The 25,131-nt window shown below is 33.6% G+C and overlaps 8 protein-coding genes and 1 pseudogene across 10 annotated transcripts in view; 4 read left to right on the forward strand and 5 right to left on the reverse strand.

Moving 5' to 3' along the window:
• Nucleotides 1–207: 207 nt before the first annotated feature.
• LOC145732839 (uncharacterized) lies at nt 208–1,149 on the forward strand. Its single transcript, XM_081985410.1, has 3 exons — nt 208–464; nt 526–669; nt 821–1,149. Exons 1-3 carry the CDS (start codon nt 404–406, stop codon nt 1,033–1,035), a joined length of 420 nt encoding a protein of 139 aa, XP_081841536.1. The 5' UTR covers nt 208–403; the 3' UTR covers nt 1,036–1,149.
• Nucleotides 1,150–2,054: 905 nt separating this feature from the next.
• LOC145732284 (uncharacterized) lies at nt 2,055–4,437 on the reverse strand (annotated as a pseudogene).
• Nucleotides 4,438–4,441: 4 nt separating this feature from the next.
• Nucleotides 4,442–5,543, forward strand: LOC145732763 (uncharacterized). Its single transcript, XM_081985288.1, has 3 exons — nt 4,442–4,545; nt 4,598–4,726; nt 4,779–5,543. Exons 1-3 carry the CDS (start codon nt 4,464–4,466, stop codon nt 5,006–5,008), a joined length of 441 nt encoding a protein of 146 aa, XP_081841414.1. The 5' UTR covers nt 4,442–4,463; the 3' UTR covers nt 5,009–5,543.
• A 984-nt stretch (nt 5,544–6,527) lies between these two features.
• Nucleotides 6,528–7,447, forward strand: LOC145732497 (uncharacterized). Its single transcript, XM_081984836.1, has 3 exons — nt 6,528–6,688; nt 6,749–6,937; nt 6,993–7,447. The coding sequence occupies exons 1-3, from the start codon at nt 6,634–6,636 to the stop codon at nt 7,259–7,261; spliced, it is 513 nt and encodes a 170-aa protein (XP_081840962.1). The 5' UTR covers nt 6,528–6,633; the 3' UTR covers nt 7,262–7,447.
• A 1,185-nt stretch (nt 7,448–8,632) lies between these two features.
• LOC145732685 (uncharacterized) lies at nt 8,633–9,836 on the reverse strand. Its single transcript, XM_081985174.1, has 3 exons — nt 9,623–9,836; nt 9,027–9,200; nt 8,633–8,963 (listed from the first exon to the last, which is right to left on the reverse strand). The coding sequence occupies exons 1-3, from the start codon at nt 9,675–9,677 to the stop codon at nt 8,719–8,721; spliced, it is 474 nt and encodes a 157-aa protein (XP_081841300.1). The 5' UTR covers nt 9,678–9,836; the 3' UTR covers nt 8,633–8,718.
• Nucleotides 9,837–9,991: 155 nt separating this feature from the next.
• Nucleotides 9,992–10,860, reverse strand: LOC145732423 (uncharacterized). Its single transcript, XM_081984719.1, has 3 exons — nt 10,702–10,860; nt 10,413–10,646; nt 9,992–10,363 (listed from the first exon to the last, which is right to left on the reverse strand). The coding sequence occupies exons 1-3, from the start codon at nt 10,748–10,750 to the stop codon at nt 10,035–10,037; spliced, it is 612 nt and encodes a 203-aa protein (XP_081840845.1). The 5' UTR covers nt 10,751–10,860; the 3' UTR covers nt 9,992–10,034.
• Nucleotides 10,861–11,577: 717 nt separating this feature from the next.
• LOC145732354 (uncharacterized) lies at nt 11,578–14,367 on the reverse strand. Its single transcript, XM_081984588.1, has 7 exons — nt 12,908–14,367; nt 12,585–12,855; nt 12,292–12,532; nt 12,135–12,234; nt 11,990–12,085; nt 11,782–11,937; nt 11,578–11,726 (listed from the first exon to the last, which is right to left on the reverse strand). Exons 2-7 carry the CDS (start codon nt 12,832–12,834, stop codon nt 11,673–11,675), a joined length of 897 nt encoding a protein of 298 aa, XP_081840714.1. The 5' UTR covers nt 12,835–12,855; nt 12,908–14,367; the 3' UTR covers nt 11,578–11,672.
• A 152-nt stretch (nt 14,368–14,519) lies between these two features.
• Nucleotides 14,520–16,419, reverse strand: Chchd2 (Coiled-coil-helix-coiled-coil-helix domain containing 2). Of its 2 annotated transcripts, none has more exons than XM_081984957.1 (4): nt 16,274–16,419; nt 14,989–15,155; nt 14,726–14,935; nt 14,520–14,668 (listed from the first exon to the last, which is right to left on the reverse strand). In XM_081984957.1, exons 1-4 carry the CDS (start codon nt 16,357–16,359, stop codon nt 14,658–14,660), a joined length of 474 nt encoding a protein of 157 aa, XP_081841083.1. In that variant the 5' UTR covers nt 16,360–16,419; the 3' UTR covers nt 14,520–14,657. The 2 variants fall into 2 exon arrangements, with proteins under 2 accessions (XP_081841083.1, XP_081841171.1); XM_081985045.1 differs by lacking the exon at nt 16,274–16,419 and adding an exon at nt 15,319–15,479.
• A 2,930-nt stretch (nt 16,420–19,349) lies between these two features.
• Nucleotides 19,350–25,131, forward strand: part of LOC145736764 (monocarboxylate transporter 2-like) — an 87,786-nt gene continuing 82,004 nt past the window's right edge. For both annotated transcript variants that reach the window (XR_014180105.1, XM_081991167.1), the window contains exon 1: nt 19,350–19,761. The gene's annotated coding sequence lies outside the window, so the exon portion shown is untranslated. The remainder of the gene's footprint in view (nt 19,762–25,131) is intronic.

The following is a 25,131-nucleotide window of genomic DNA, read 5'->3' on the forward strand; positions in this document are numbered from 1 at the left end:
TATTTTTTGGCTCTAAATAAAACGTAGAACCAAGTGTAAAAAGTTTTCATCAAAAGTGTTAATTAAAGTATTTTAACAATAATGCTAGAATAACATATTTTGCTACAAATCACTATTATTAATAAATGTATGGTGTTTTTTGTACCTCTCTGTCATTAACTTTTTTTGAAACAACAAATATTGTAATAATACAACAAATATTGTATGTATACAGTCTAAATTTATTATAGTGGCTCATTTACTTGATAAACGAAAATCAACACACCTAATCACTCTGTAAGCAGGAAATTTTGCGTTAAACTTTCCTAATTTTATACCTGTTGACAGTAAATTCATTAAAGTTTGGCCAAAAAATCAGGTCGGCAAGTATACATTTCTAGGGCTAGTCCTCGGTAACGTCGTCATGTTTTCCTGCAATTTGTGGCTATTTTTTTGTCTTGTGGTTGGTAGTTTTATTAGTCCAGGTAATTTTAAAAGTTTTATAAAGTCAATTCAAAAAAATTGCTTCTAAACTTTTTATTGAAGGTGAAACTTTGGAATGTTACACTTGCAGCAGCAGCAATGGCTATATGAGAATGCAAAGCGACTGCGATCGCTTCAATTTCTATGAAATGCACAAGAAAAGTCAATGCATGCCTGGGGAAATTTGCGCTAAAACTGTAGTAAACCGTAAGTTTGCCTTGAAGATTTTTTTTTGGATATTAGATTGAAAAACAGGACAAATACTAAAAAAATTTTTTTTAATAAAACTTTCAAGCAGAAATGCTGAAATTTTAAATGTTTTGATATAACCAAGGATTAGATTGAATTTTCTTTTTAGATGATGGTATGATTTGGGTGCATCGATCTTGCAGACCATCCGACATATGCGGCTATCTCACATCAATCGATCGGAACGGTAAAGATCGTCTTTTGGAATGTTCCACATGTTCCGATCGGGATTTATGCAATTCAGCAACTGTTTATGCCAACAATGTATTCATTGTGTTAGTCGCTTTGGCGATGATTTCTTTCTTCTCATTTTTACTTAATTAGTCTATTAATTACTATTATTGGTTTTCTAATATTTTGGTGTCAAATACAACGAAAGTTTAGTGTGATTTTGTAAATAGGAATTTTTGAAAAAAAAAGGTGAATGAATCAACATTATTCTACTTGTTTATATTATCTTTTACATGACTCAAAAACAACAAAACCACTTTCCACTTAAATACGTTTTAAGTCCTAAAAACCTTTGCTCGTATTTACCAAACATTCAATACATGTGATTTATCCCCAACAAACAAAACGTCACTTATTAACTCAAGATAATGCACATTAGATAATAAAATACAACGGTGTTAGAGCTCGAATCAGCTAAGAAAAGGCCACGGCCGTCATCAAACGATGATGTCACGATCTCTGTACGTCTCGCTTTAAATATTGCTGCCTTCGTTACTTTCCAAGTTGATGCAGCGAGTCAATGGCGTGCTATTCTCTGCTCAGTGAAATGAAATTTAATTAACGTAAATAGGTGTAGTTTTTGCTTTTTCATTTCATAAATTGTATTAAAACAGGATAGGTAAGTAGGTTTTATAAAACAAACCAAATACATATACATACATAATATTGACGCTTTGAGAACAAAATTGGCCTAGGTCTCTGGTCCCATTTCTTTAAATATTAATTTAAAAAATAAACAAGAAAACAAGCAAAGGGTAAATTAAAAAAACATACAGTGTGTTTCGGTTAAAAAGATCTGTGCAAATTATTTTTCTGCTGTAGCTGCAGGGTGATGATTGATGAAGAATATTAAATACCAATTAGTTTAAATCCAAATTATATAACTTAACTTAGGGCAATGTTAACCACAAAAAAACATTGTCTTGGGGCAATTAATCAATTATTGGAAGATAAAAATAGGCAGCTGGTTTCTTTTTTCAATTATTCTTAATTTGAAGGTCCTACAGTGCAGCTAGACCTTGAAAATGAAGTCTCAAAGTTACTTTCAGCTTGCCTTTGCATCGTTTTTGATATACAGGGTTTCAAGAAGAAGAGGTAATATTTAAAATTTGTTATCTTTGTTAAATTTAATAATCATATATTTTTATAAATTTGATAATTTTGTTTATTTATAAATACATATACATATACAAATTACGAATTCATAACATAAAACAAAAATCCAAAACTTAGTCTAGGAGTGAGCATCCTAATTCTTCTTCGGATAAACTGGCATCACATTCATCATCATCACCAAAATCTTCATCGCTATCGTCAGATGAACCAGTGTTAACAGTAAAAATAAGCTGGTCCACTGTATCATCAAAAATATGCTCTTTTTTTATGAGCTCCTCTTCATACTTTTTTACATGCTGGCAAATGTCAAACCACTCTTTTTCAGACACCTCTTGAAATTTTTGTTTTGTTAAAGCTTCGGTATCAGACAATTTAAAAGTGGTATTATGAGCTGCTACCCAATTTTTAACCAAAGCCCAAATTTTTTCTATTGGGTTTAATTCTGGATGGTAGGGTGGTAAACGCAACACAAGATGCCCATGTTGTTCTAACAGCCTATCTAAGTTATATTGTGGAGGAAATCTAAATTTATTTTCTTGTATGATTTGATACAGCTCTGGCTTTGTTAAATGAGGATCTGCTGGGATTCCTTTTTCCACTAGCCAACTTAACATATCTCCTTTTTTAGTAGCCGTTGTAATATTTTTGTTAACAGTAACATTGTGGTAGGCTGCATTGTCTATAATAAGGACTGAGCGGTCAGGTAAATTAGGAAGCAATTGCTTTTTTACCCAAGTCATGAAATTCTCATGGTTCATATCATCATGATAATCTCCTGTTTTTAAACCTAAAAAAAAAAAAAAAAAATCATAGTACAAACATTATGTGTCTTATATGATGTGTAAAATGTGGTTAAACTTATTAATTACTTGTTATATAAACTTATTTTATTTAAGCAGGAGGAAGTACTTAAGTAGGTTTGAGGTGTACATAAATATTACCTGACTTAAATATAAGCAATCCATTTTCAATAAATCCTTTTTCTCCACCTGCGTGCACTATTATAAGGCGTTGTCCTTTAGAAATTGGTTTTTGTAAGCCTTTAAAACTTTCATCATACCATCCTTTGTCATGAATATGACTACTGTGAATGTATGTCTCATCTGTATATACAATATTGCGACCTTCTGAGCGGTATTGCACCAATTTTTTTAAAAAATTTATTCGTTTTAAGCGAATGTCATATGATTCACACAAGAATTTTCTTTTGTCTGGTGTCTTCTGCCACCTACAAAAGATAAAGTTATTTTGATGTACATGATTGCCAAGATGTAAAACATACTAAAATCCAATGTTCTTAAGCAATCGCCCTAAGCTGCTTACACTAATGGATTCAGTCAAGATTTGCTGGTCAATAATTTTTTGCAAAATACCTGTAAAGATAAAAAATAATCCCATTTTAGTCTAAATTTTGTTGTTTTAAATTTTCAATTAACACATTATCAAGGTTTATACATATAGCAAACTAGGCTTACATTTAATTGTAAAAAACATGGTAAGTTCTGCTAGAAAAACTCTGAAGACTCTGTAGGTATACCTAATGTATTATAAACTTACCTTTTAATGTTGGAAGTTTTTTCTCAAGAATATAGAAATCATAAATAATTTCTCTGATTCTTTTGATTTCATCAGGTTTGATGTTATCCAATTTTAATTTTTTAATCTGTCCCTTCTTTGTAGGAGTGTGAAATGATGAGCTTGGCCCTCCCCATTCAACATGTAGTGCTTCTCTAGATATCTTCTGCACAGTAGATCTAGACACCCCTGTAGCTGCTATAGTTCTCTCTCTAAAATGATATTTATTATATTATTCAACGTTTTCGTCGTTTTTAATCAAAGACAATACCTGTAGTTATTCAAAGGAATGGAAACTCCTTCTTCATAAATTCTAAGACGTTACTTACAATTTCACGCCCTTGGCTGTGTATCACAACACCTTTCTTCCCAATCTTTTTTGGGGACATTATGACAAATTAACGATTTTTACTCATAACACGTGAACTCAAACTGCGACCATCAACAATACAACCAAAACACCAGACTAAAACGGAAACTAACCTAACCTAATTTTTAAACTCAACCTGTCCGCCACTACATTTTTTTAAACTTGGCAACATCGTTTAGAGTGCCGGCTAGTAAAAGCATGTAAAAGGGTCCATCTGTCCCTGGCCGCACCCGCATTTGTTTTAATTGTGCCCAAGTAAAAAACCGTACTACGTTGCCAAGTGGCTTTTTGACCGCTTAAGAATTTATTTTCGGGAATATTTTAATAGGACGCCTCTGATTATATCTAATGCGACGGCAACTGTAGAAGGAGAAAGAAATAGTTTTAAAAACTGCGTCATTGATGATGCGGTGGCCTTTTCTCATCTGAATCGAGCTCTACTAACTGTTACTAGTCGTTCATGATTTATCCGCACACAATGTCAGGTAAATCGGTGCTTTTGAGTGTTTTTTTGTTGGTTCTAACGCAATTTGCAGGTTCCGGTAAGTTTAACAAAGCAAAATTTGGTTTGTGGCATCAATAAGTGGTTTTCAGTTTATGCTTTAAAATGCTACCAATGTTACGGCGCTAAAGGGCAAAACAATGACTGCGAAGTGAATTTAGACAATATCAACCAAATGAATTGCAGTCTTGGTTTGTACTGTGTTTCAGCCATCATCCCTAGTAAGATTTTCGGTTTAAATGCAATTTTTTAGCTAAATTAATGATATTTTAGGTGGAAATGATTCAGTTATTCACAGGCTGTGTGGAGCCTCTAATGAGTGTGAATTGCTTGCAGCTCAACATCATACAATTGACCAATCAGCTGTGACTTGTAGAGCCTGCAATGAGTCTGATTTATGCAATTCAACCAACAGATTGAATTCTGACACTCACGTTATAACGTTTATTTTTGGTGCTTTTGCCATTATGTTTTCCAATTTTTTCTGGAATAACTCAAGTTAGAAATTGGAATTTTTTGTAATGTAAAGTGGTGTTTTTCACTTTTTTTTTATATTGCTTGTAATAGTAGTTTAGTTTTTACTTTGTAATAAAATATTCGTTTTTAATTTGTTAGGAAATAATAGGGAAGCAGTAACAATATACTATAATACAGGTGTAGTAAATCCAAAAGCAATCATAGGAAAACAGTGTAACGGACAGAGAAACGTATTTTTTCGTTTTCTCTCTTTCTCCCGCGCATGCAATTACCTACGTTTCTCTGTCCGTTACACGGTTTTCCTATGGTCGCTTTTGGATTTACCACACCTGTATATTTATGTGTAAACTAAATCGGGGTAAGTTTTTGAAAATTTCGCAATCATGCAAAGCATGCATATTTTTGTTGTTATGGAACTTTCGGTTATATGGGAAGTTTATTTTTAAGTGGAACACCATGTTAGCCACCCTAACCGTTGATTAATAGTTTATTTACAAGTTTACAATTTTTCACAACTTCGCTTAATTTTGAAAAAATTCAATCAATAACAAATTATCAAAATAGAGGTGTTTTATTGAAAAAATTGACTTTCTGCCCTTTTTTGACCACCCCGTTTTATTAGTTTTTGTGCATCATTCTTAGAACAAATCATCAGAAAGAAATGCTCAAGCTGGCTAATAATGGTAATGGTAGGTGTGGATGGTGACAGATGTACTGCAAACTGATTAGATCTATTGTACCCCATCTTCTTCTGCTATCTCAAGATTTCCTGCCATTCTAAATTTTCGTCTTTGAGGCGGATATTTCTCAAGTGCTGAAGTCTTGTTCTCCTGGTGAAAAGATGGAGAGACTGATAAACACCATCTTCTGGTGGTCTCTAGCTTCCTTTCTACGAGATCACAGAGGGTTCCTTCGAATTTGCCTTTGGCCATAATGACTATGTCGTCAGCATCGCCAAGACAAGTTTCCGGTAAGAATTCCGAGAAGTTCGTCTACTACCAGACTCCACATTAAGGATGACAGATCCTTGTGGACATCGATTTGTGCTCATCTTCTCCAGTGTTTTCAGGAGGAAGGATAAGAGACAGATTGGTCTGGATGACTTTGGGAGGGTCCCTATTTCCCACTTGGGGGATGAAGAAACGCTCAAGATGGCTATAAGCTATCAAAAAAACCTTGAAAACCAATCTAAGACATATTTGACATGTGAATTTCATTATGACCTCACAATTATCACTAAGGGACAGAAAGTGTCACTAATTTGAAGCCGGATCTGAAATCAGCACTAAATCTCTACAACACTTGTAGTTACTAGGTTTTCCCCTGTTTTCTACGAAACTCAACCATAGTAAACAAGATTAGAAATGACTAAAGTCAATATAAACTCATATACCAAGAAAACTAAAGGGTTTCTATTGCTGTCATTGGACAAACTTTGCTACATATTTATCAGCTGTATGATTCCGGTAGGGCAAATCAAGTAACTTGTGTTATAAATGAAAGACTGTAATACGATTCGATAACGTTTGAATTTCCACAATTTGTAATAAAATAAATATTTGATAAGATAAGACCAGGTGAAATTGGTTTTAAACTACCTTAATACGAGTAACAGTGTAATTTCAATTCCCTTGAAACTACACATTGCACAATGAAGGTTGAAAGTTTTTTAAGTGCCATAATTGTGCTTAATGCATTTTATCAAGGTAAGTGCAAAGATTTTGCATTCAATATACGACATTACTGAAATTTAATTCGAAATACAGCTTCGGCCCAAAATGTATCCAATAGCGATCTACAATGTTTCAACTGCGATCCATCGAATGATGCAGAAGGTTGCATCAACCCAACAAACTCCACAACATTTCCACCCCTTGCAACGTGTTTCGTCAAGTATCCTCCAACAGAAGCCAACTCGTCCTACCAATGCATCTCAGCCTATCTAACCTTTTCTGGTGAGCATATAAGTCCTATAGCGTTGCCATCTCGTGTCAAGTTTCACTATTTCAGGGACGAACAGGACCAATTCTACAGGAATATACAGGGATTGTCAGTTACAGGGACCTTCAGTGGTCGACATTTGCGATTTGGTGAAACAGGAAATGGAAAGTAAATCTGCCACATTGGTGTCGTGTTCCAATTGTGCAACTAGCGCTTGCAACAATGTCACATTCACTGCAAATGGTGATATTGAGACTAATAGTGGGACAATGCACAATATGGTCGTCAGTTTGGTGATGATGACCGTCATCAGTGCTTTGCTTCACTCCATTTACTAAAACTTGGAAATGAGGTTTTTGATTTTGTTATTTCATCAGGCATCCAGCATGTGACAAAGTCATTATTATCACCAGTGTCACCAATGATTGTTTTTATATCAAAAATAGGCCATAGTTTTAAACTTGTATTGAAAAACAATTTTTGTAATATAAAAGGCGCATTGCAAAATGAATCGTCAAATAATATTTTGCTAGTTTTTTTTTACACGACGTTTCAATCTGTTAGTGGCTTAGCTTCTAAAGAAAAACTCTGAATTTTAATTTACTAAATTCTTACAATATTTGTTCTAAAGCCTTTATTAACATAAAAATAACTCTTATTTCATCTGTCTGTCTATACAAACCATTTTGTGACATTGTTATTATAATACAATTTTCCTTCGATTTTTGCTATACACATCCAAATTTCTTTACATGTTTACTTCTGCGATGAGAGTTTTCGTCAAATCGAATTTTTGGACAATTTTGCAGTACAAATTACTTTTTAAATTTTTTGCTTTATATTTTTGACATTTTTAGCTTAAACATGCATTTGCATGCTCAAAAAATATGATTCTCAAATAAATTTATATGTTTTTTGACTTTAATTCCTTAACTTTGAATCTGACAAGAGAGACAAAACGAAACAAACGTCAAAAACAAAAAAACAACTTGAATCCGTATTTGAAATTTTCTATTATATCTCGAAAATTTACATGAATAATAATTTATTCTATTCTTAAAACGATCTTACTTAGTAGAAACAGACAAATCTTTCGTTGATTCTATTGAACTCTAGCTATTTCCAAATTATTCGTTTTTTTCACTTTTTTAAAATTGCATTAAAAAATTTAGTATTTCTTCCATTTTTAGGGTTACAGCAACTGAAAAAAAACTCAAAATGTCTTTCATGTACTAACCGCAACATGATTAAATATATGCAGGATATTGAAAAAACAAAAAAAGGAAAGTTAAATTTGAAACTAACGTTCTCCCAGTTGTGACTGCGTTTACCCAGTTCTAAGAGGGTGTAAACCATTTGGTGTAGTCCACTGGATGCAGATAATCATTCTGAACATTTTTGGTCTCCTACAAAATTTCTGTAACTCTAACCGTTTTCCAGATATTCGACTTTTTTAATAATTTTGAGAAATTGGAATAAAATTTCGAAAATTTCGTATCTCCGCTATTTTTAGGGATTCAGTAACTGCAAAAAACTTAAAGTGTTTATCTTGAATTGCTCTTTCACCTCGTGCTAACAGCAACACGATTGAACATATACACAGTGTTCAAAGAACAAAAAGAAAAATAGTTAAATTTGAAAGCAATAACGCAATAATGCTAAACTACAAATTTTCTGCCTCTAAATCATTAAAACGCAATAATGACCAGTTTTGAATTTTCCACATTTGTATATTTATTATAAAGTACAAAAAGTAATAAAATAATAATTACAAATACATTCTAAAATTTTATGACTAGAAAACGATTATTCTAAATAACGTTGTTACTAGTAGGAACCTAATATACACGGTGTCTCCATTATTTTCCGCTTGTTTAATAATGGTTTGCATGCCAGTATTACACCCGTTTGTGTTGCATGGAGCACACCATTCCAGAAACCCGTCGGGATCGACATATTCCTCTTCGAACCAATCGCAAAAATCAATCACAGAATTTGGTTGCACGTGACAGCCTCTGTAAAATCCAATATAGTCCGTATCTGTGCAGGGAAAAAACGGTTTCAAATCAAAAAATTGGTAATGCACCTGAAACGTTCATATACCAGAAAAAATAATAAAAGCAGAGAGGCAAATTAGGGTCGAGTTGTGTTGTTCCTTAATCGGTAAGAAATCGTTACTACAATTTACATACGGCACTAGGTGTTTAGATGGGTCGTAGCATTCGTCTTTGTAGCTGTGCGGATCGCAGTTAAAACAGTGCAGAGCTTCGTTGCTACCTTGTTTGAAATTCAAATATGAATGGTTTATTACGTAACTAGAGCTGTAAGAAACATTTTACGCACGAAATGGTAAAAATTACGTACGAAGCCACATAGCGACGTGTAATTTGGTGTAATTCCACAAGTGTTACTTACTACGTGTAAAATACTTTTTATATAAAGTTAAATAATGTATTGTTTTTATTCATTCATGTTATCTATTTCTTGTAATAAATATTAATGGTGACATTACAATTAGATATTAAAAACAAATGGTGCATCTGTTTTCTTAATTGTTGAGTCTTATAGACATTACTGTTATTATTTACCACAGTTGAATTACAGTTTAACTGTGCGTAAAAAGGATCATTACGTAACCGAAAATCATGCGTAATTAGCTATTTACACTTATGGTCGTAGGGAAAGATAATTTTTCTTACCTAAAATACACAAAACCAGAAATAAACTCCTTAACACTACATGACCTAAAAGCATTCTTGAATTTTGAAACAGTAATAATAATGTCCAACCATTTGTAATTTCACGACTGTTTTTCGCGTCACTTTTTCTACTCGAGGTTAATCCGGGTGTTTTATCAAGTAATCCCTTTATTAGAATTGATATGACGACTTTTATGAAGACATTTCCAAATTATTTAGAGTATTTTGCGCTTGTGTTTCAATTAATTCAGTTATTTCCCTACAATTACTTAAAAATCTACGCCTATACTTACCTGACTCTTTGATGTCATTTCAATTTAAAACTTTCTGAAAAACGCACTATTTCACGCTGATTATATCATAAATCACTTCTTTAATAGACAGAAAATAAGCAATTTATTTTACTACAATCCTACATTACAGCCCGTCCAGCAACAACCACAGCAACCAGAAGACCTAAAGACACCGTAAAAACGTTGGAGCTATCGCCTATCTCTTCATCATCTTCTACTGCTGCGTCTTCTTCTTCTTCTACTGCTGCGTCTTCTTCTTCTTCTTCTTCTTCTTGCGCCTCTTCGACGTATCCTGCGTGGTTGCACAGCTCGGCAGAGCATGATGAACATTGGAAGTTGCTGATTCTGGCCGGAATGATTTGTCTGTAGTATTCGCATATGTCCAAAGTTCCAATGTTGGTGTCGAGGAATTCGACTTCGCAGCCTCTGGCTGATACGTTTCTGCTGTCTAAAAGTGGCTTCATCATTGCCTGATCACATAGAAATACTGTACTTACTAAAAACATAAGTCATGTTAACGCAGATGTTGCCGTAGTTTCTCGTTGACACGGAGTCTTTTATGATTTCTGGACCTTGAATAACATTTTTTAAGCTGGAATGGTACTGATTTGTTACTATGTCCGACTCTGGGCAATTCTGGATCTGGATTCCATCTGGATTGATCGGTTCCTCACAACTTTGACCATGTACCTCGGTGTTGCAAAAGTAGCAATGTTCCACCAAGGCACTAACTAAAATATTTGTTTTGTTAGTTACCAGTTACTGAAAAAATCTAAAAAAACTTACCAGATTGTTGGTAAGCTAGGAAAACCACAAAACACAAGTACGCTTTCATTTTGTATGATTTTCAGAACGACCTGTTTCTTTAACAAATGCCAGATCGTAAATAAATTAGGTCCTCAAAATAAATTCGAGATGAATTTGATACTCTTTATAAAACCATAAATTTTACAATATTATACGACCCTTGATTAAGTGGGATGTTTATTATTGCTTCCTGATCGATCAGTTTGAACCATAATATATGTCATTGTCTTTAGATTAGGTGGGTAGGATGATGCAGCGTCTGTAAAATACTTACAATCTTCAACTTGAATCTCTATCGTAAAAGCGTCATTTTTCTAAAATTGTGATGAGCTTAGTTTAGGTAAGTAGAGTCATAAAATTAGATAAATGTATCAGGATGGGTTTGTTGTAGTATACACATTTTTATTTAAACCAGACGGGAGTGTCAATCTTGGATTATCTAATTTACAAATGATTTTTGAAAAGCAACATTTATTTCTAATAAATTATCTAATTTAATTTATGTAATATTTAAGTAATATTTTTTATGTAATTAATAACTATTTTATTCAACCAAACTGTAGTTTCACTTCTAGGGATGTAATTTTACTAAATTTCAAGTCATATACAAATAAATGGAAATTTTGAAATTATACATAGAAACCCTCTGTGGTAATAAAGAGAACCATTAGACTAAATGCTCATCGCAAGACAACCAACCAAACTACATTACATAAACGTAAAATAGAATGTCTTGCAAAAAGACGTTCCAACACTCTGTCACTTACGTCAAATGTTGGAACAAATTTATGTTGCATTAACGTTATTGTAACGTCTGTTGCATGTTTATTGTTAATAGAATGACAATCCCTATATTGACAATAAATTCAGAATTTTGTTCAAATTTTATTGATTTTTTTATTTTACGACATAAAATGTACCTTCTTTTAACACTAAACACAATCATTAATTCAGCGTTTAGTCGAATAGAGAAAGTTAAACACTGGATACAATATCTGGCTGAGCTGCAATAAAAACATCATCATATCATCCGCATTCATTTTAAGGATTTTTACAAACCTTTTTGAATAAATCTCGGCTAACCACCAGCCACATAAGTAGTACAATTCTAAAGGGCTTCGAGAGTTGCACCAGTACCAGAAGATACGTTTTCTGGCTCTTTACCGTCCAGTTATACCATGGCAAGTCACTTACAGTCGCGCTCAATATTTCACCCTAATTTCTGAGTTGTCAAAAATTGTTTCGTTGTTTAATTCTATAGACTTACGTATTCTGTATACCCTTCTGCAGTGTCATTGATAAAGAACAGGAAGAACAGAAATACTGAACAGTTGACCATTCCAAGAAGTGCGTAACCATAAGGCTACACCAAAACATCTACTATATGGTTATTTACTATGTTGGAATCTTACCGGAAAGCATGAGAGAATTCCTACCATAACAAAAACCATCCCATCGCAAATGTATAGGAAATAAATCAATTGAGAAGTCTCAAACATAATGCTGTAGTACCTAAGAAACACTACAAAACTTATAAACAGTTAACAGAACTAAAATCTTGCATCAAACCTTTTATTTTCCATTAGTTTAAGAGCCAACAATTTGAGGTTGTCCAAAACGTACTTTTCCTGGACAGGACCACGTTTGCATTGATGTTTAAACTGAACCACAAACTCCATAAGGGTTATGAGCATCACTTTTTGAAGGCTCACCCCGTATATGTAGTACAAGGGTGCTGACACTGACACTATGGTGGTATGTAGAGTAGATGCATAAAAAGAATACAGAAGTAGTTTTGAAAGTAGTGAATCTACGACAAAATCCAATAACACCCTTATAATGATTTGAAGTGATATTCATACCAGGTGGCACAAGATGCTCGTGCAGTACTGAAAGCATCAGTAATCTGTCATCCACATTTAAGCCCCAATAATAGGAATTCATAAATGCACAAATAAAAGCACTGATTGACAGACACACCAAAAGAGCATTGGCTTTTAGTATGGTAAGTTTAAGAAGTTTCTGATGTCTTGGAACAGTTATTACAACGTTTCCTAGCATACTTTTCAGTAAGTGATACTGTTCTACCGTTTTTGCGTTCCCCAAAACCATAATAATATCCAGAAAGAATACCTAAAATATCAGGAATTTACACTTTTTACCAATTTACCATTCACAAACGTACGTAAATAGTCAACAAATAAAAGGTGCAGTACTTTAAATTGGAAACAATATCGGATCTCCCAAACAAGTAGTAGGACTGTACTACAACAGTTAGAAAGTTAATCAGAATGAAACAATATATAAAAGGAAGTAAAAATGTAGTGAGCCATATACAACGATGAATGTAAGGCAGAAACGGAGCTGAAACATTAATATTAAAAAAAGATTGTATTGGAAATTCAAAAGTCAAAAACACTTACTTGGTGACGTTTTAGGTAGTCTCATAGTCGTTTACCTAAGGAAAAATCTCACGCAAATACCATAATATTACAAAACTAAAGGTACCTACAAAGTAATAGAGTTTGCTTCCTTATTTTGCCATTTAATACAAATTGCTGACGTTTTAGTTAATGCGCGGATAAGGATTTAAATCTTGAAGGGGTAATGTTGTCATAATACTTATTTTAGGCACGTGTCCATTAATCATGATGGACTTATTACGACCAAACTTTTGTATACCATAAAACTAAGTCTGTGAACTAAAACAAAGTCATTTTAAGCGATTACGTTCGACTAGGCCCCAAATGTTCACTAATAACTGGGTGGTGAATTTTTTATAAGTTGGATGTTTTAGTGCGAAATGTAGTTTTGTAGGCCCAAATGGTTTTGTATAATGTTTTCCGCCCTCTGAGGGATTAAATCGTTTCTGCAGCTCGTCATCATTGAGAACGGGCGGTAAATTAAAATTTAACCACCCTAAGTTGTTCAAACTTGTACATACCATTAGAGAGCTTAAAGAAAAAATTACACTACGCCCTTGTTGTTCTTCTTTCAATCATTGATACCTAAAATAGTTATTTGCCTATCAAGGGCTGAAAGAAGAGGATTACGAAAATCACTACTTTGTGAAAAGATTGGTTAATAGAGTGTAGTCTTTTTTTGGACCATGGTGCATATACACGTTTTAAAAAGCAATAAAATGAATAAGAAAAAGCAACAGCTACAAAATAACAAATATCCAGTTACAAAATCAGTTCCAAGAATTTTTGACCAACCACAAATTTATACAAGAGAAACCGTTGACGTTGAAACCATTTAAAACTTTCTATCTTTTAATTAATTTCCTACTCTACAACATTGTATTTAGATGTTTTGTCTGTAAGGGCCTCCTCAATAAGGAATTATAATGCAGAAAGGGACAGAAGACAGAGGGCACCAAAGTGCTTTTTCAACTAAAGAAGGAACTGTAAGGAGCTATCAAGAAGTGCTAACCTAAATAAGTTTTCTAATTTATTCATTTAATATAAAAAAACCAAGACAAACATAAATCTTCTTCAAAAAGTTTGAGAGGCAAGTTAACAGATGAAAAGTGTGAAACACTGCAAGTTTACCTTGTACATTTAAAAAAAGAATGACTCTTAAAAAATTGCATTATAGTTTTTTGTTGTAAGTGCCACATTGATCTGTTATTGTAATTTCAGGAAAAGGTTACAAAACATTTTGGTACTGCAAGATTTAGTTTTACTCCCACTCTATCATTAAAAAAATAAGAAAAGAAAACCTCAAATTGCACTAAACAAATAATTTAATCTAAGACACTACTAGAAAAATAAAGTTAAAAAAATAAGCATAACTTAAGTGAAACATTATTTAATTTAAAACAACATAATCACAACTACTCTTCAAGTTTACTTTCCATTTTTGACTACAACCATCATTTCAGTAACAACTGACACTAAAATTTATCCTGCTTTACCACTTGGTCTAAACTTTTAGGCTACATCTGAAAATTAGAATAACATTAACACTTTACAGTGGATTTTTTTATTAAACAACTTACTGTTTTTAATTTTGCACTGTTGAATAGCCTCATTAAAGCCCTGGCACAGAGTCAAATCCGACTGGGTAGAAGCGCATTGCAAAAACTGTTTGATCTCCCAAGTGCAAGGTCCAGATGGTTCATTAGACTGGGGCTGACCATATTGTTGAGCTGGAGCTGCTTGTTGCTGGGAAGCTGGTTCAGGCTCGCTAGAACCACCACTGAACATGCCTAAAACCAAAAGTAAATGTTTTTCTGTTTTTGAAACAACTAGGTAAACATACCAGTTACTGCATGCCCTACAGTGTGACCAATTGCTGAACCAATGGCAACACCACCCGCCGTAGCTGCCATTTGTCCGAAAAGGCCAGGGCCCTGTGAAGGAGCTGGAGCTGCCTGGACTGGGGCTGGTGGGGGTGCTGGGGCAGTCCTAGCTGGGAGAGTTGTCCTCCTGCAAAAATATTAATATACACATACTTCTAGTGCAATAATTACAGGTGAAAACGACGTAACAACCCAAAATTACTCCTAAAAACGTGATTTTAAGGGGTACACAAGTGACGACATAACCTCACACTATTTGTAACAGTTTTTTCGCAAATTTCTGCATTTACCTTGAAGGAGATGGGGATGATCGTCCACGTCGGGGCATTTTATATAGTTTAATAGCACAATTCACAGAAATCACAAGAAATTAAAGGCTTTTTCAGCACTTTGTTACGTAAATACGTCTAATCGGTTCGTATGGTACGATTTTAATGACAATCAATAATTTTGAAGTTTGAAGTTTCTAGAAGGCGAGTTACGTCAAACAATGTTGCCACTTTTCAATAGAAAAAAGAGACCACTTGAGTAAAGGGTGTCGAGTTGAGACATTTTTTGTATTTTTAGGACAATTTTAGTGAATCTACGAGAATATTATCCTTGTGACTTGTATTGAAAATAAAAAATAAATTATAGCTATACCGATTATACTGCAAGATAAAGGCAGCATATTACTAGACATCTGGAAAATCAACCTAGCGTGACAACGCTGCACGACTTTTTTTAATTTTCCCACTTCATCGGCATACTCATGTGTTGTGTTCTTGTCACAGTCAGGCCACACCACGTAAAAGACAAAGAAGGATATACTGTGCGTATGTTTCTTTATATTTTTGCCCTTGATTTGAGGACAGGGCTGCATTCAGGCAAAGTTCCTTTAACATTATCTATCAATATCAATTTTTATATAAATTGGAGGTATTTTTTGGACTAAGTTTGGACACTTCGCGTTTAACATTTTTTTTTTAAAGGAAATTAGGCCTAAAATTATGAATGTTTTAACATATTTGTGCTTTGGTACCAATCCGATCCTGGCGTTTATTTGGAGTTATTTTGCAGGTTAATATTTCATCTCACGGGATTTAAAATGTTTGTCATTGTACACAACAATAAATAAGTCCAAAGAGTAAAATCGTAGCATGACGAATTTGCTTGCTATTTTAAAGTTTACTTACAACATTGCGTAAATTTGTTAATAAAAATAAAGGAAAAATTTCAAAACATTTTAATGTAAACAATACTTACGAAGAAAAATTCCTTCCAGTTGGAGGTTGTTTGCTGGGTTGTGGACTCCTCCAAGGTTTGGAAGGGGCAGGTTTGCTTCGACCCATTTGTCTGGCTCTAAATTTTGACACGCTTTTAACTGAATGTCACTAAAATGGGCAGCTATAGCTGTCATAAAATAACCTAATCCCGGAATCATAACCAGTAAAAAAAAATCAATTCCGGAAAAAAACTGGAACGTCCAGTATTCAATTCGAATCCGGAAATCTCGCCGAAACTAGTTCCATTTAGGATATGTAAATGTTTCCATGAATTTTAATAGTGCCGAACAAAATAAGTTTTAGGTCAGTGCAGGCAGTGGTTCAACGATTCTATTAAGCCATAACTGCATACGTACGATTTTATTAATCTATTTTACGGTTATAAAGCAGAAGACAGCTGTATTTAATAAAAAAATAGAAGAAAACTGTGAGATAAAACAGTTGGCGGTGATCAATAAGAACCAAACTTGTAAACATGAAATGCTGTTTTCTGACCACTGTCATTAGTTTGACTTGACAGAAAACATGTCTGACATAATATATGAACAACTTGGCATCACTGCTTTTAAACTGTTCTCTAGCAAAGCACCTAAAAGGATAACTTTACTATGTAATTTAATGAATTTTATTGAAAAGCTTATTTCACAGCCCTGTACCTACATTTTTTCTCATTCGTAAAGGCTAACAATTTAAAAACAATTCTTTGCTTTGCTTGGTTCTCATCAAATTCCCGACACTGACCCAATTTAAACCCCTGACAAAATAACTGGTAGGGTCGGGGGGGGGGGGGGGGTCGACAAGATTGGAAGAACCGCCCGCCATTTCGTCAGTAACAGACGATGAGGGGAGAAACGCATGGAGAAAACAGGATGTTTCCATCCATGCTCGAGTAATTGCCCGATTTCGAGCTGGAATTGCGTTACCTCCGTTCCTGTTATCAGTTCCAAATGTCTGCTAGTTTCCCGAAACCGAAAACGGGATGGAAGACGTTATTATGCTTGCAACCGTGAAGATGGCACTGAATAATCATTTACAGTAACTTAATTCGGCGCAAATATGGCGATAACACACAGTTTATATACAGGGTGTCATTGATTAATTTATATGGATTAAAAAGTGAAAATGTTTACTTTGTCCTTCCTGTTATGTTTTTATTCTTTTTAATCATTGGTCACAAGATATCAGTCAGACTTGCCTCATATTCGTTACATGTCACTTTATTGACATATTTGTTTTACTAGAAGGTTTATAATGTTACATCTTGAAAAAAATATGTATATACAGGGTGGTCCAGTTTTAAATGTCAATAATTCACCAATCCATAGCCAATTAAAAAATAAGTTGACATTCATTATGTCATTTTCCTGAAAAGTGCTTCTTAAGGAAAATACAGTCCTTCAAATTTCTGTTTAAAAAATCGGTTTTTTTTTTGTCATAACTGTCAAACCGTTGGAGCAATATTGATCAAATTTGGAACAAGCACTTTATTACACGTTATTACAGTCAAAGACCCAAAACTAACCCAACCCAACTTAAAAATTGTCTTGGAAAAGGAAAATTCACTTAAGAAGTTTAAAAAATATTATTGTAGCCAGTTTTCATAGTTTCCAGACAAACTGAAAGACTTTAGTTTTGAAAATTGACTTTTCATGCAAATCGAGAGACTTTAATACTGAAAATTGACTTGTAGACATAAAAACTACTTTTTCAAGAATTTGTTACTACAAATTCATACATTTAAACCTTAAAAATTGACTTGAACCCCAAAATGTGACTGAACTAATGAAAAGTGACATCAGAAGCTTAAAATTTGCATTTGAAGTAAGTTTTCATAATTTGAAGACAAATTTCAATATTTGAGTCTAGAAAATAGTCTTAGATGCAGGACCTTGACATTAGATTCATGAAAATTGTCTTGAAAACGAACTTTTCGTGCTTTTTACTTTGCTTTTCATTTTCTTCGAATTCTGGACTATTTTTAGTGCTTCAAAACTACTTTCAGCTTGGAAAATCGAGTTTCAAGACTATCTTCACCAAGTTATTGACATAGCAAACTTAAAAAACAATTTTTACATTCTTCATAGACTTAAAATAGCATCCCAAGCTTTGTCACTATTAAATCGACTTCTAGACACCTCAGTGCTAAAAATTCGGGTATTTCTTAATAAACTAGACTGTTTTTAGTGTTTTAAGACTGTTTTCAGTGCCTCAAATCGAGTTTCAAGACTATCTTTACAAAGTTTTTGACTTATCAGGCCTAAAAGCCACTGACCATAGTCTTGAAAATGTTATTTCAAGCTTTTTCACTATTAAATTGACTTCTACACTCATAGGTGCAATAAATTGTAGCCTCTCTAAGAAATTCAGACTGTTTTTAATGCTTTTTAAGACTGAAAAATCGAGTTTAAGACTATTTCCAAAAGTCAAGTTTCTTCAGTAATAAAAGTAAAAAATTTTGGTACCAAATGCTACAATAATAGTCTTGAGAACTAATTTTTAGAAATAAAATAGTCCGGAAATTTAATTTACTTCTAGACTTGCTGTCCAGTCCAGAAAATTCAGTTGTACACCAACTAAAGTCTTGAAAATACATTTTTGGACTCTCTTTAGTCCTAGTAAAGTCAGTTCTAGCATTAAAAGTCAACTTTTATATTATTTTTAGTAGTAAAAAATGAGTTTCATGCACAATACAATCTTTGTCTTGATTTCCGGACTTTTTTAGTTCTTGAATGCCAGTTTCAGACACTCAACCAGGATGGCAGTCTGAGAAAGCGAATCATAAGACCATTCCTAATAGTAAAAAGCACATTTTTAGACTATTCAGTACAAATTTGGACTTTCACAAGTCTTGAATGTTCAGTTTTAAACTATAAAACGATTTTTTAAATGGAAATTTGGAGGACTGTATGTATCTCCCTTAGGAAACGTTTTTCAGAAAAATGACACAATGCAAGTCAACTTATTTTTTGATTGGCTATCAAATGGTGAATTATTGACACTTAAAACTGGACCATCCTGTATATTATTTAATTTAACTTAATTACCAACAGTAAAGTAGGAAGTCATAAAGAAAAAACTCCTCTAGGTCGAACATCCTCACGCTTCTTCCTGATTCCTGCGGCCTCGTTCCTACTCCTGCTGCAGCTTCCGCAGGGCCGAGTTTCGCGCTCAGTTCCTTCGTGCCGCTGCACGAGTCCACCAGGAGAAACGGGCGACGGACACGACTGCGTCGCGGTGGTGCGGCACGTGCTCGCCGAACTCCTGCATCAGGTGGATCCCGGATTTTTTTCGTTTCTCGATTCATTTTTTCTTCGGGGGTTTGTTTGTTTTAACGGATGTTTTCTAAATGGGTTTGCTTTCCGTCGGTTTGGGAAATGTGACAGTTCGACAGGTTTATGGTGGAATCGGACCTGGAATTTTAGTTAGGTCTAGTTGGACTTGAAATTGGTCAGCAGTCGTTAAAACAAAGTAAGTTTTTTTCTTAAAAATTGATAGTAAAATATTTTTATAAATAATATGAAAAACTACTTTCATCCCTTGCAGGATTTCTTCCAGTGTTTTTGAGATTTATAAAATTAATACAAAAAAACATAGCAATTACCTAATCTGTTCCAAAAAGTCAGTTAACCTTTTCAAGTCAAGTTAATATTTTCCCTGTGCGTGTTAAAAGACGTAAAAAAGTAAAATACCCTCCATTCTAAATTATTGCTTTAGCGGCAGCAATTTGAGGTGACATTTTAAAGGGCAGATTAGAAGTTTTTTTGGACTTTAATTAAAATTTTAAAACTTTTCAAAATAAACCGTAAATATTTAGTTTATATTTAACTTTTAATATAAATTATTGGTGATTTTCAAACTTGTATCGATCAATGAGTGAAGAAGAACTTTTCACTGAAGATCAACTTTGGTTAAGTACGATATTCAACTAACTAACCAACCTACTAGTTTAGGGTTATTTTCGGAAAGCCTTTCAATTAGTTTGACTTTTTTTGACTTTTGGTGACATTTTTCTGTAAATTTTCAACGCCCTTTAGCAGCCAACTGAGGAGTAAACCACTGGGGCATTATAGTGTACAAACTGTAGGAATTAGTGGGCATTAAATTAGTATTATTAATAACATTGAAAAGGTCTTCATTATATTATAAAAAAAATTATCATAAAATATTTTTTCTATATGGTACATCTACCATTGAAATATAAACATAAATAAAATTAAAAAAAGTTTGGTAATTTTAATGAAATCCCTTAGAAAACAAGGAAAAATTATGAATTTTGTAATTTTACTTTAAAAAATATTGACTGTCTCTAGCGGCGAAACCGTACAACTAATCAATCAACTTTTATACGTCAATAAAAAGCTAATTTGATTAGCTATCCATTGACATATAAAAGCTTATACAAAGTGTAGCAAATAAGCTAGTTATTGACGATTAAACAAAATGATGCACCAAAAAAAGTCATGAAAAAGTTAGTCAACTTTGACGCCCTCTAGTGGGCAAACCGTCCAACCTATTAACCCCTATGTACGTATAAAAATCTACCAAAGATAGCGCAATTATGCGAGTTTTTGAGAATTAAACAAAAAGATACCCCATCAATATTGATCAACGTTGACGCCCTCTAGCGGACAAACGGCTAACCAATCGATTTTTATACGTCAATGGGAAACTTAGTAGTATATACAAAGTGCTACCAATACACGTGTGTTATTTACGGTTTACTGACAGAATGCATCACAAACAAATTTTTGACTGGTTAAAGGCTAATTTGACTATAGAAAATTAGGAAAACACGGTCACGTGACTTACTAGATCAAGCACGACGTAATGCTTGGAATTTTTTGGAAAAACTCTTTTTGCAAATGACAATTTTCGTAAGGGTCAAACTTGCCTGAAACACCGCCACTATCCTAATGGGTTTCGCGTTATGTTGGCCAGTTAGTGCAAGCAAAAATCGACCTTAATGATTGTATTTCATTGTATTACAGTTTTGTTACTACCCTAGATTTGGCAATCGTTGTGCTAGGTTTGTGGCAAATATCAGGGCCGTATCTGCCCGATTTAAAAAGATATTAGAGCGGTAACAGTCAAGGAAAACATTAGCTTTGGAGCCCTCTGACGGCCAAACGAAGCAACCTATCAACATAGGCGGCCATATTTTTGGAAAACCTATTTTATTTTCTAGCCATTGACATATAAAAGTCTATACAAAGTGTTGTGTGTGACAATAGAGACAGTTTTGACTAAATTTGACAACTACTAATTTAACCTTCCTTAATTCGGTTATTTTAATAGTTACAGGATTACATTTTGTAATAGTTCTCTTTCCTTATCATTCATTTTCTATTGGACTGACGAAAGTCAAAGTGGGATGAGGTATTAACAACGCAGATTTGATGCTTCTTGACACATTCAAAACACTTGGCTTTGAATAACATTGATATGTCATCCCATTTTACTGTGATTTTTTCATAGGGTTAAACCTAATTTTATACACATTTTGGTTTGGTTACGAACTACCCTGTAGGTTTTACTTTTTTTCTCTTCCTAGTTCACCCACATATTTATTTTCTTCTTTTCTGTATTTTTCTTTGTTATGATGAACTATTTTTTTGTTCTTGTGGAAATATGGTACTAGCAACTAATGTCACATTTGTCTGCTTGTCTTTCAAACGATTTCTTCTTTGTTTTCTCTTTATGTCTCTAATCCATTTCTTCTTTCTCTCAATATACCTCATTTCACGCTTTTCTTTTTCTCCACTCAATTTAATCTGAATTTTTTGCAATTTTCTCTCAAAAACTCATTACTAAAACAATGTCTTTGATGAACTGATTGGATGAACTTTTAATGACGACGAGCTGTTTTGATCGAAGCTGTCCCGAATTCGATTTGGTGCACCAACTGAGCAGTATAATACCCCAAGCACGTACTTTTCTTTCATATACTGGATTGATTCGTGCTGAATCATTCTAGTACACAGTCTTCAGATCCCATTTAAGTCAGTGAACTACAGATTTTTTAATGAGATAGAACCGTGTAAAATTAAAGTAACATCTTCTCGTTTTACCGACCGTCTATTTATAGATAATTACGTACGGACAATCCGAAGTTTACCAGTTTATTGTACTCCCAAAGTGGATCGTATAATAAGCAACGAGACATTTATCATTGCACGCATCTAGTTGGAAAGGAGGAAGTCGAAAAGTTGGGCAGAAATTACATTACCATTGTTTCTTAACGTAAACGTAGCCAGAACGTGGAAGTTTCGAGGTGTTTGCCGAGCTTTTCAGTGTTTCACTCTAGTTTTATTGCCTGCTCCCTGTCTGAATAAAGCTAAATTTCATTAAGTCCCGAACAAATCATTTTGGTCTCGAAAATAGGATTTGACTTCATTGTAAGTCGACGAGAGTTGAAGGCGGCAGCTGCAGAACCAATTTGTGGACAATCGAAGATATTTAAAGTTTACCTTTCTGTGATTATGAAACTTTGTTATTCAAATAATCTTTAATTAGATTTTGATAGAAATCGCTTTTGATAGGTTAAGTATTGAGAGTCGAAGTTATTTAGAGCTGTGTCTGTTACTTGTTCTCAATATGCTAACAGAAGACAAGCCAGATGTCAAGTTTACACAGGTTCTCAATAAGAATAACAATATCCAAGGTAAGGAGACCTGTAAAACTTAAAAATATTAGAGCTCTAGAACCAGGAAACATATCAGGAAAACTATTAAAATGTGAGGTTTTTAAGCTATTTTGTACTTTGAGAAACCTATTCCACAGATGTATCAACTCTGTGGAAGTTCCTGAAGAATTAAGACACATTTTCTGTTCTTAAAAATAATTAATCGCGACTGCTGTAGGAAAATAGAGGTTACAGGATCTTTTAGCATACTTTACGGGAAAATTCTTAAAAAGGAAAACACGTGAATGTAAGCTAAAGAACAGACAGGCTTGAGATCTGGAAGATCCACACAAATTCTAGAAAACATTAGCAACTGACCTATGACAATGTGCTTCTAGTAAATTGAAGGCACAAGAAATAGACTAAAAATCTAGTTAGCTCTAATAGTCTAAAAAAAGAAAATAATGTTTTTTTAGAATAATAGTTATTTTTATTATACTTAACAGAAAATACTACATTTTCAACTGTTTATAAAATACAGTAAATATGACATTTTCGGAACAGCGCACGGAAATTTTTTCCCGATCCCTCTTTCCGTGCGCTTTATAATAAACATAGATATCCATGATACTAAATATCCTATGGCAACCCGAAGAAAAAAAAGAAACGAGTAATGTGTCTATAGCAACGATTTATTTATTAATGACAAATTTTATTTTCTGTCAGTGAAAATTAAGTATTTATGTATTTATTACATTTTGCAAAAATGAATTCAGATTGTGAAGAAAATCGGGATATTCCCGAAAATATCTTACAACGAGCGGCAGAAGTGAGTGCAGATTTATTACCAGTGAAATCCAGGTTGAGATATGAACAAGAATATAACAGTTTTACCGAATGGCGGACTCAGAAACGAATCAAAATTGTGAGTGACGATATTCTTTTAGTATATTTTTCTGAAAAAGCCAACACTATGAAATCCTCCACTTTATGGTGTCGATTCTCTATGTTAAAGAGTTGTTTGGCAATAAAAGAAAATACTCACCATCAATATCCAAAAACGATTGCTTTTTTGAAACGACAAGCTGTAGGATATATACCAAAGAAATCCAAGATTCTTACAGCAGAACAAGTAACCAAATTTTTATGTGAAGCTTCAGATGGAGAATATCTACTAGCAAAAGTAATTTTAGTGTTTGACGTCTTCGGTGCATGCCGCAGAGATGATTTAATACGTTTGAGTTTAGATGATGTGGAAGATAATGGGCGTTTCCTTGTCGTGTTCTTACGAGATGGAAAAACTCACAGGTCAAGAAGTTTTACCATTACCAATGAAAATTGCAAATTCGATCCCTGTACAATTTACCGTAAATACGCAGATCTCCGCCCTAAACATATGGAGAGTAGAAGATTATTTGTTGCATACCGAAACCAAAGATGTTACGCTCAACATGTTGGGTGCCATACTATCAGTGGTATTTCAAAACTTATTGCAAAATACCTAAAACTAAAAAATCCCTAAGAATATACCGGACATGGGCTAAGGCGCTCTTCGGCAACCATGTTGGTGGAAAACGGCGGTGATTTGCTCACTTTGAAAAGACACGGAGGATGGCTTTCTTCCAATGTAGCAGAAGGATATATAGAAGAGTCCATACAAAGAAAAATTGAAGTATCACGGAAGTTGTTTAGCCCTTGTAACTTGGAAACTACAACATCTGTAACAGTCAATCAAGAGAACCAAAGCACACACGAACACTCCGCTTCAACATCTTTAGCAGAGTCTTTAGTTCAACAAAAAGAAATGCAAAAGGGATTGAGCTTCAACAATAATACGAATTGTACAATAAATATTACTATTAATAATAACGGTTCTGTCCAAAATTAATTTTCTTAGAATTACCTACTTGTATTTTTTTGTTAATTTGAGTTGTATGTACTTACATTTTTACTGTTTTAAAAATAAAAATAAATATTCCCGATTTTCTTAATAATTTTTTGCGATATTTTTTGTTTATGTTGATTTCAGGTACCTAAGTATAATAAAAAATATCGTTCATTACTCGTCCAGAAATGGATTTTCCGTTCTTGCATGACTTCCTTGTCACGCGCGCACGGAAAAATCCTCATTTCTGTACTGGTAATGAAATATACTATTTCCTAATCTACTGAGTGTGGTAAAGTTACTTTTCCGCGGTGCAAGATCACTTTCTAAA

The sequence above is a fragment of the Ips typographus genome, linkage group LG1, assembly GCF_016097725.1.
Source record: "Ips typographus isolate SLU linkage group LG1, UJ_Ityp_2.0, whole genome shotgun sequence".
Taxonomy (NCBI): domain Eukaryota; kingdom Metazoa; phylum Arthropoda; class Insecta; order Coleoptera; family Curculionidae; genus Ips; species Ips typographus.

Excerpts from the sequence above, each read along its gene's own strand:
- LOC145732839 (XM_081985410.1), top strand. The coding sequence starts at position 404 with ATGTTTTCCTGCAATTTGTGGCTATTTTTTTGTCTTGTGGTTGGTAGT. Across the intron at positions 465-525 it reads TGGTAGTTTTATTAGTCCAG|GTGAAACTTTGGAATGTTAC; the intron begins GTAATTTTAAAA and ends TTTTTATTGAAG. Across the intron at positions 670-820 it reads CGCTAAAACTGTAGTAAACC|ATGATGGTATGATTTGGGTG; the intron begins GTAAGTTTGCCT and ends TTTTCTTTTTAG.
- LOC145732763 (XM_081985288.1), top strand. The coding sequence starts at position 4,464 with ATGATTTATCCGCACACAATGTCAGGTAAATCGGTGCTTTTGAGTGTT. Across the intron at positions 4,546-4,597 it reads AACGCAATTTGCAGGTTCCG|TTTATGCTTTAAAATGCTAC; the intron begins GTAAGTTTAACA and ends AGTGGTTTTCAG. Across the intron at positions 4,727-4,778 it reads TGTTTCAGCCATCATCCCTA|GTGGAAATGATTCAGTTATT; the intron begins GTAAGATTTTCG and ends ATGATATTTTAG.
- LOC145732497 (XM_081984836.1), top strand. The coding sequence starts at position 6,634 with ATGAAGGTTGAAAGTTTTTTAAGTGCCATAATTGTGCTTAATGCATTT. Across the intron at positions 6,689-6,748 it reads GCTTAATGCATTTTATCAAG|CTTCGGCCCAAAATGTATCC; the intron begins GTAAGTGCAAAG and ends TTCGAAATACAG. Across the intron at positions 6,938-6,992 it reads AGCCTATCTAACCTTTTCTG|GGACGAACAGGACCAATTCT; the intron begins GTGAGCATATAA and ends TCACTATTTCAG.
- LOC145732685 (XM_081985174.1), bottom strand. The coding sequence starts at position 9,677 with ATGCTTTTAGGTCATGTAGTGTTAAGGAGTTTATTTCTGGTTTTGTGT. Across the intron at positions 9,201-9,622 it reads TCTGGTTTTGTGTATTTTAG|GTAGCAACGAAGCTCTGCAC; the intron begins GTAAGAAAAATT and ends ATTTCAAACAAG. Across the intron at positions 8,964-9,026 it reads TGCTTTTATTATTTTTTCTG|ATACGGACTATATTGGATTT; the intron begins GTATATGAACGT and ends TTCCCTGCACAG.
- LOC145732423 (XM_081984719.1), bottom strand. The coding sequence starts at position 10,750 with ATGAAAGCGTACTTGTGTTTTGTGGTTTTCCTAGCTTACCAACAATCT. Across the intron at positions 10,647-10,701 it reads CCTAGCTTACCAACAATCTG|TTAGTGCCTTGGTGGAACAT; the intron begins GTAAGTTTTTTT and ends CAAATATTTTAG. Across the intron at positions 10,364-10,412 it reads TAACATGACTTATGTTTTTA|ACAGCAGAAACGTATCAGCC; the intron begins GTAAGTACAGTA and ends AGCCACTTTTAG.
- LOC145732354 (XM_081984588.1), bottom strand. The coding sequence starts at position 12,834 with ATGGTTTTGGGGAACGCAAAAACGGTAGAACAGTATCACTTACTGAAA. Across the intron at positions 12,533-12,584 it reads CGAGCATCTTGTGCCACCTG|ATTCACTACTTTCAAAACTA; the intron begins GTATGAATATCA and ends ATTTTGTCGTAG. Across the intron at positions 12,235-12,291 it reads AAACTAATGGAAAATAAAAG|GTACTACAGCATTATGTTTG; the intron begins GTTTGATGCAAG and ends AGTGTTTCTTAG.
- Chchd2 (XM_081984957.1), bottom strand. The coding sequence starts at position 16,359 with ATGGGTCGAAGCAAACCTGCCCCTTCCAAACCTTGGAGGAGTCCACAA. Across the intron at positions 15,156-16,273 it reads ACTGGAAGGAATTTTTCTTC|GAGGACAACTCTCCCAGCTA; the intron begins GTAAGTATTGTT and ends ATATTTTTGCAG. Across the intron at positions 14,936-14,988 it reads TGTAGGGCATGCAGTAACTG|GCATGTTCAGTGGTGGTTCT; the intron begins GTATGTTTACCT and ends TTTTGGTTTTAG.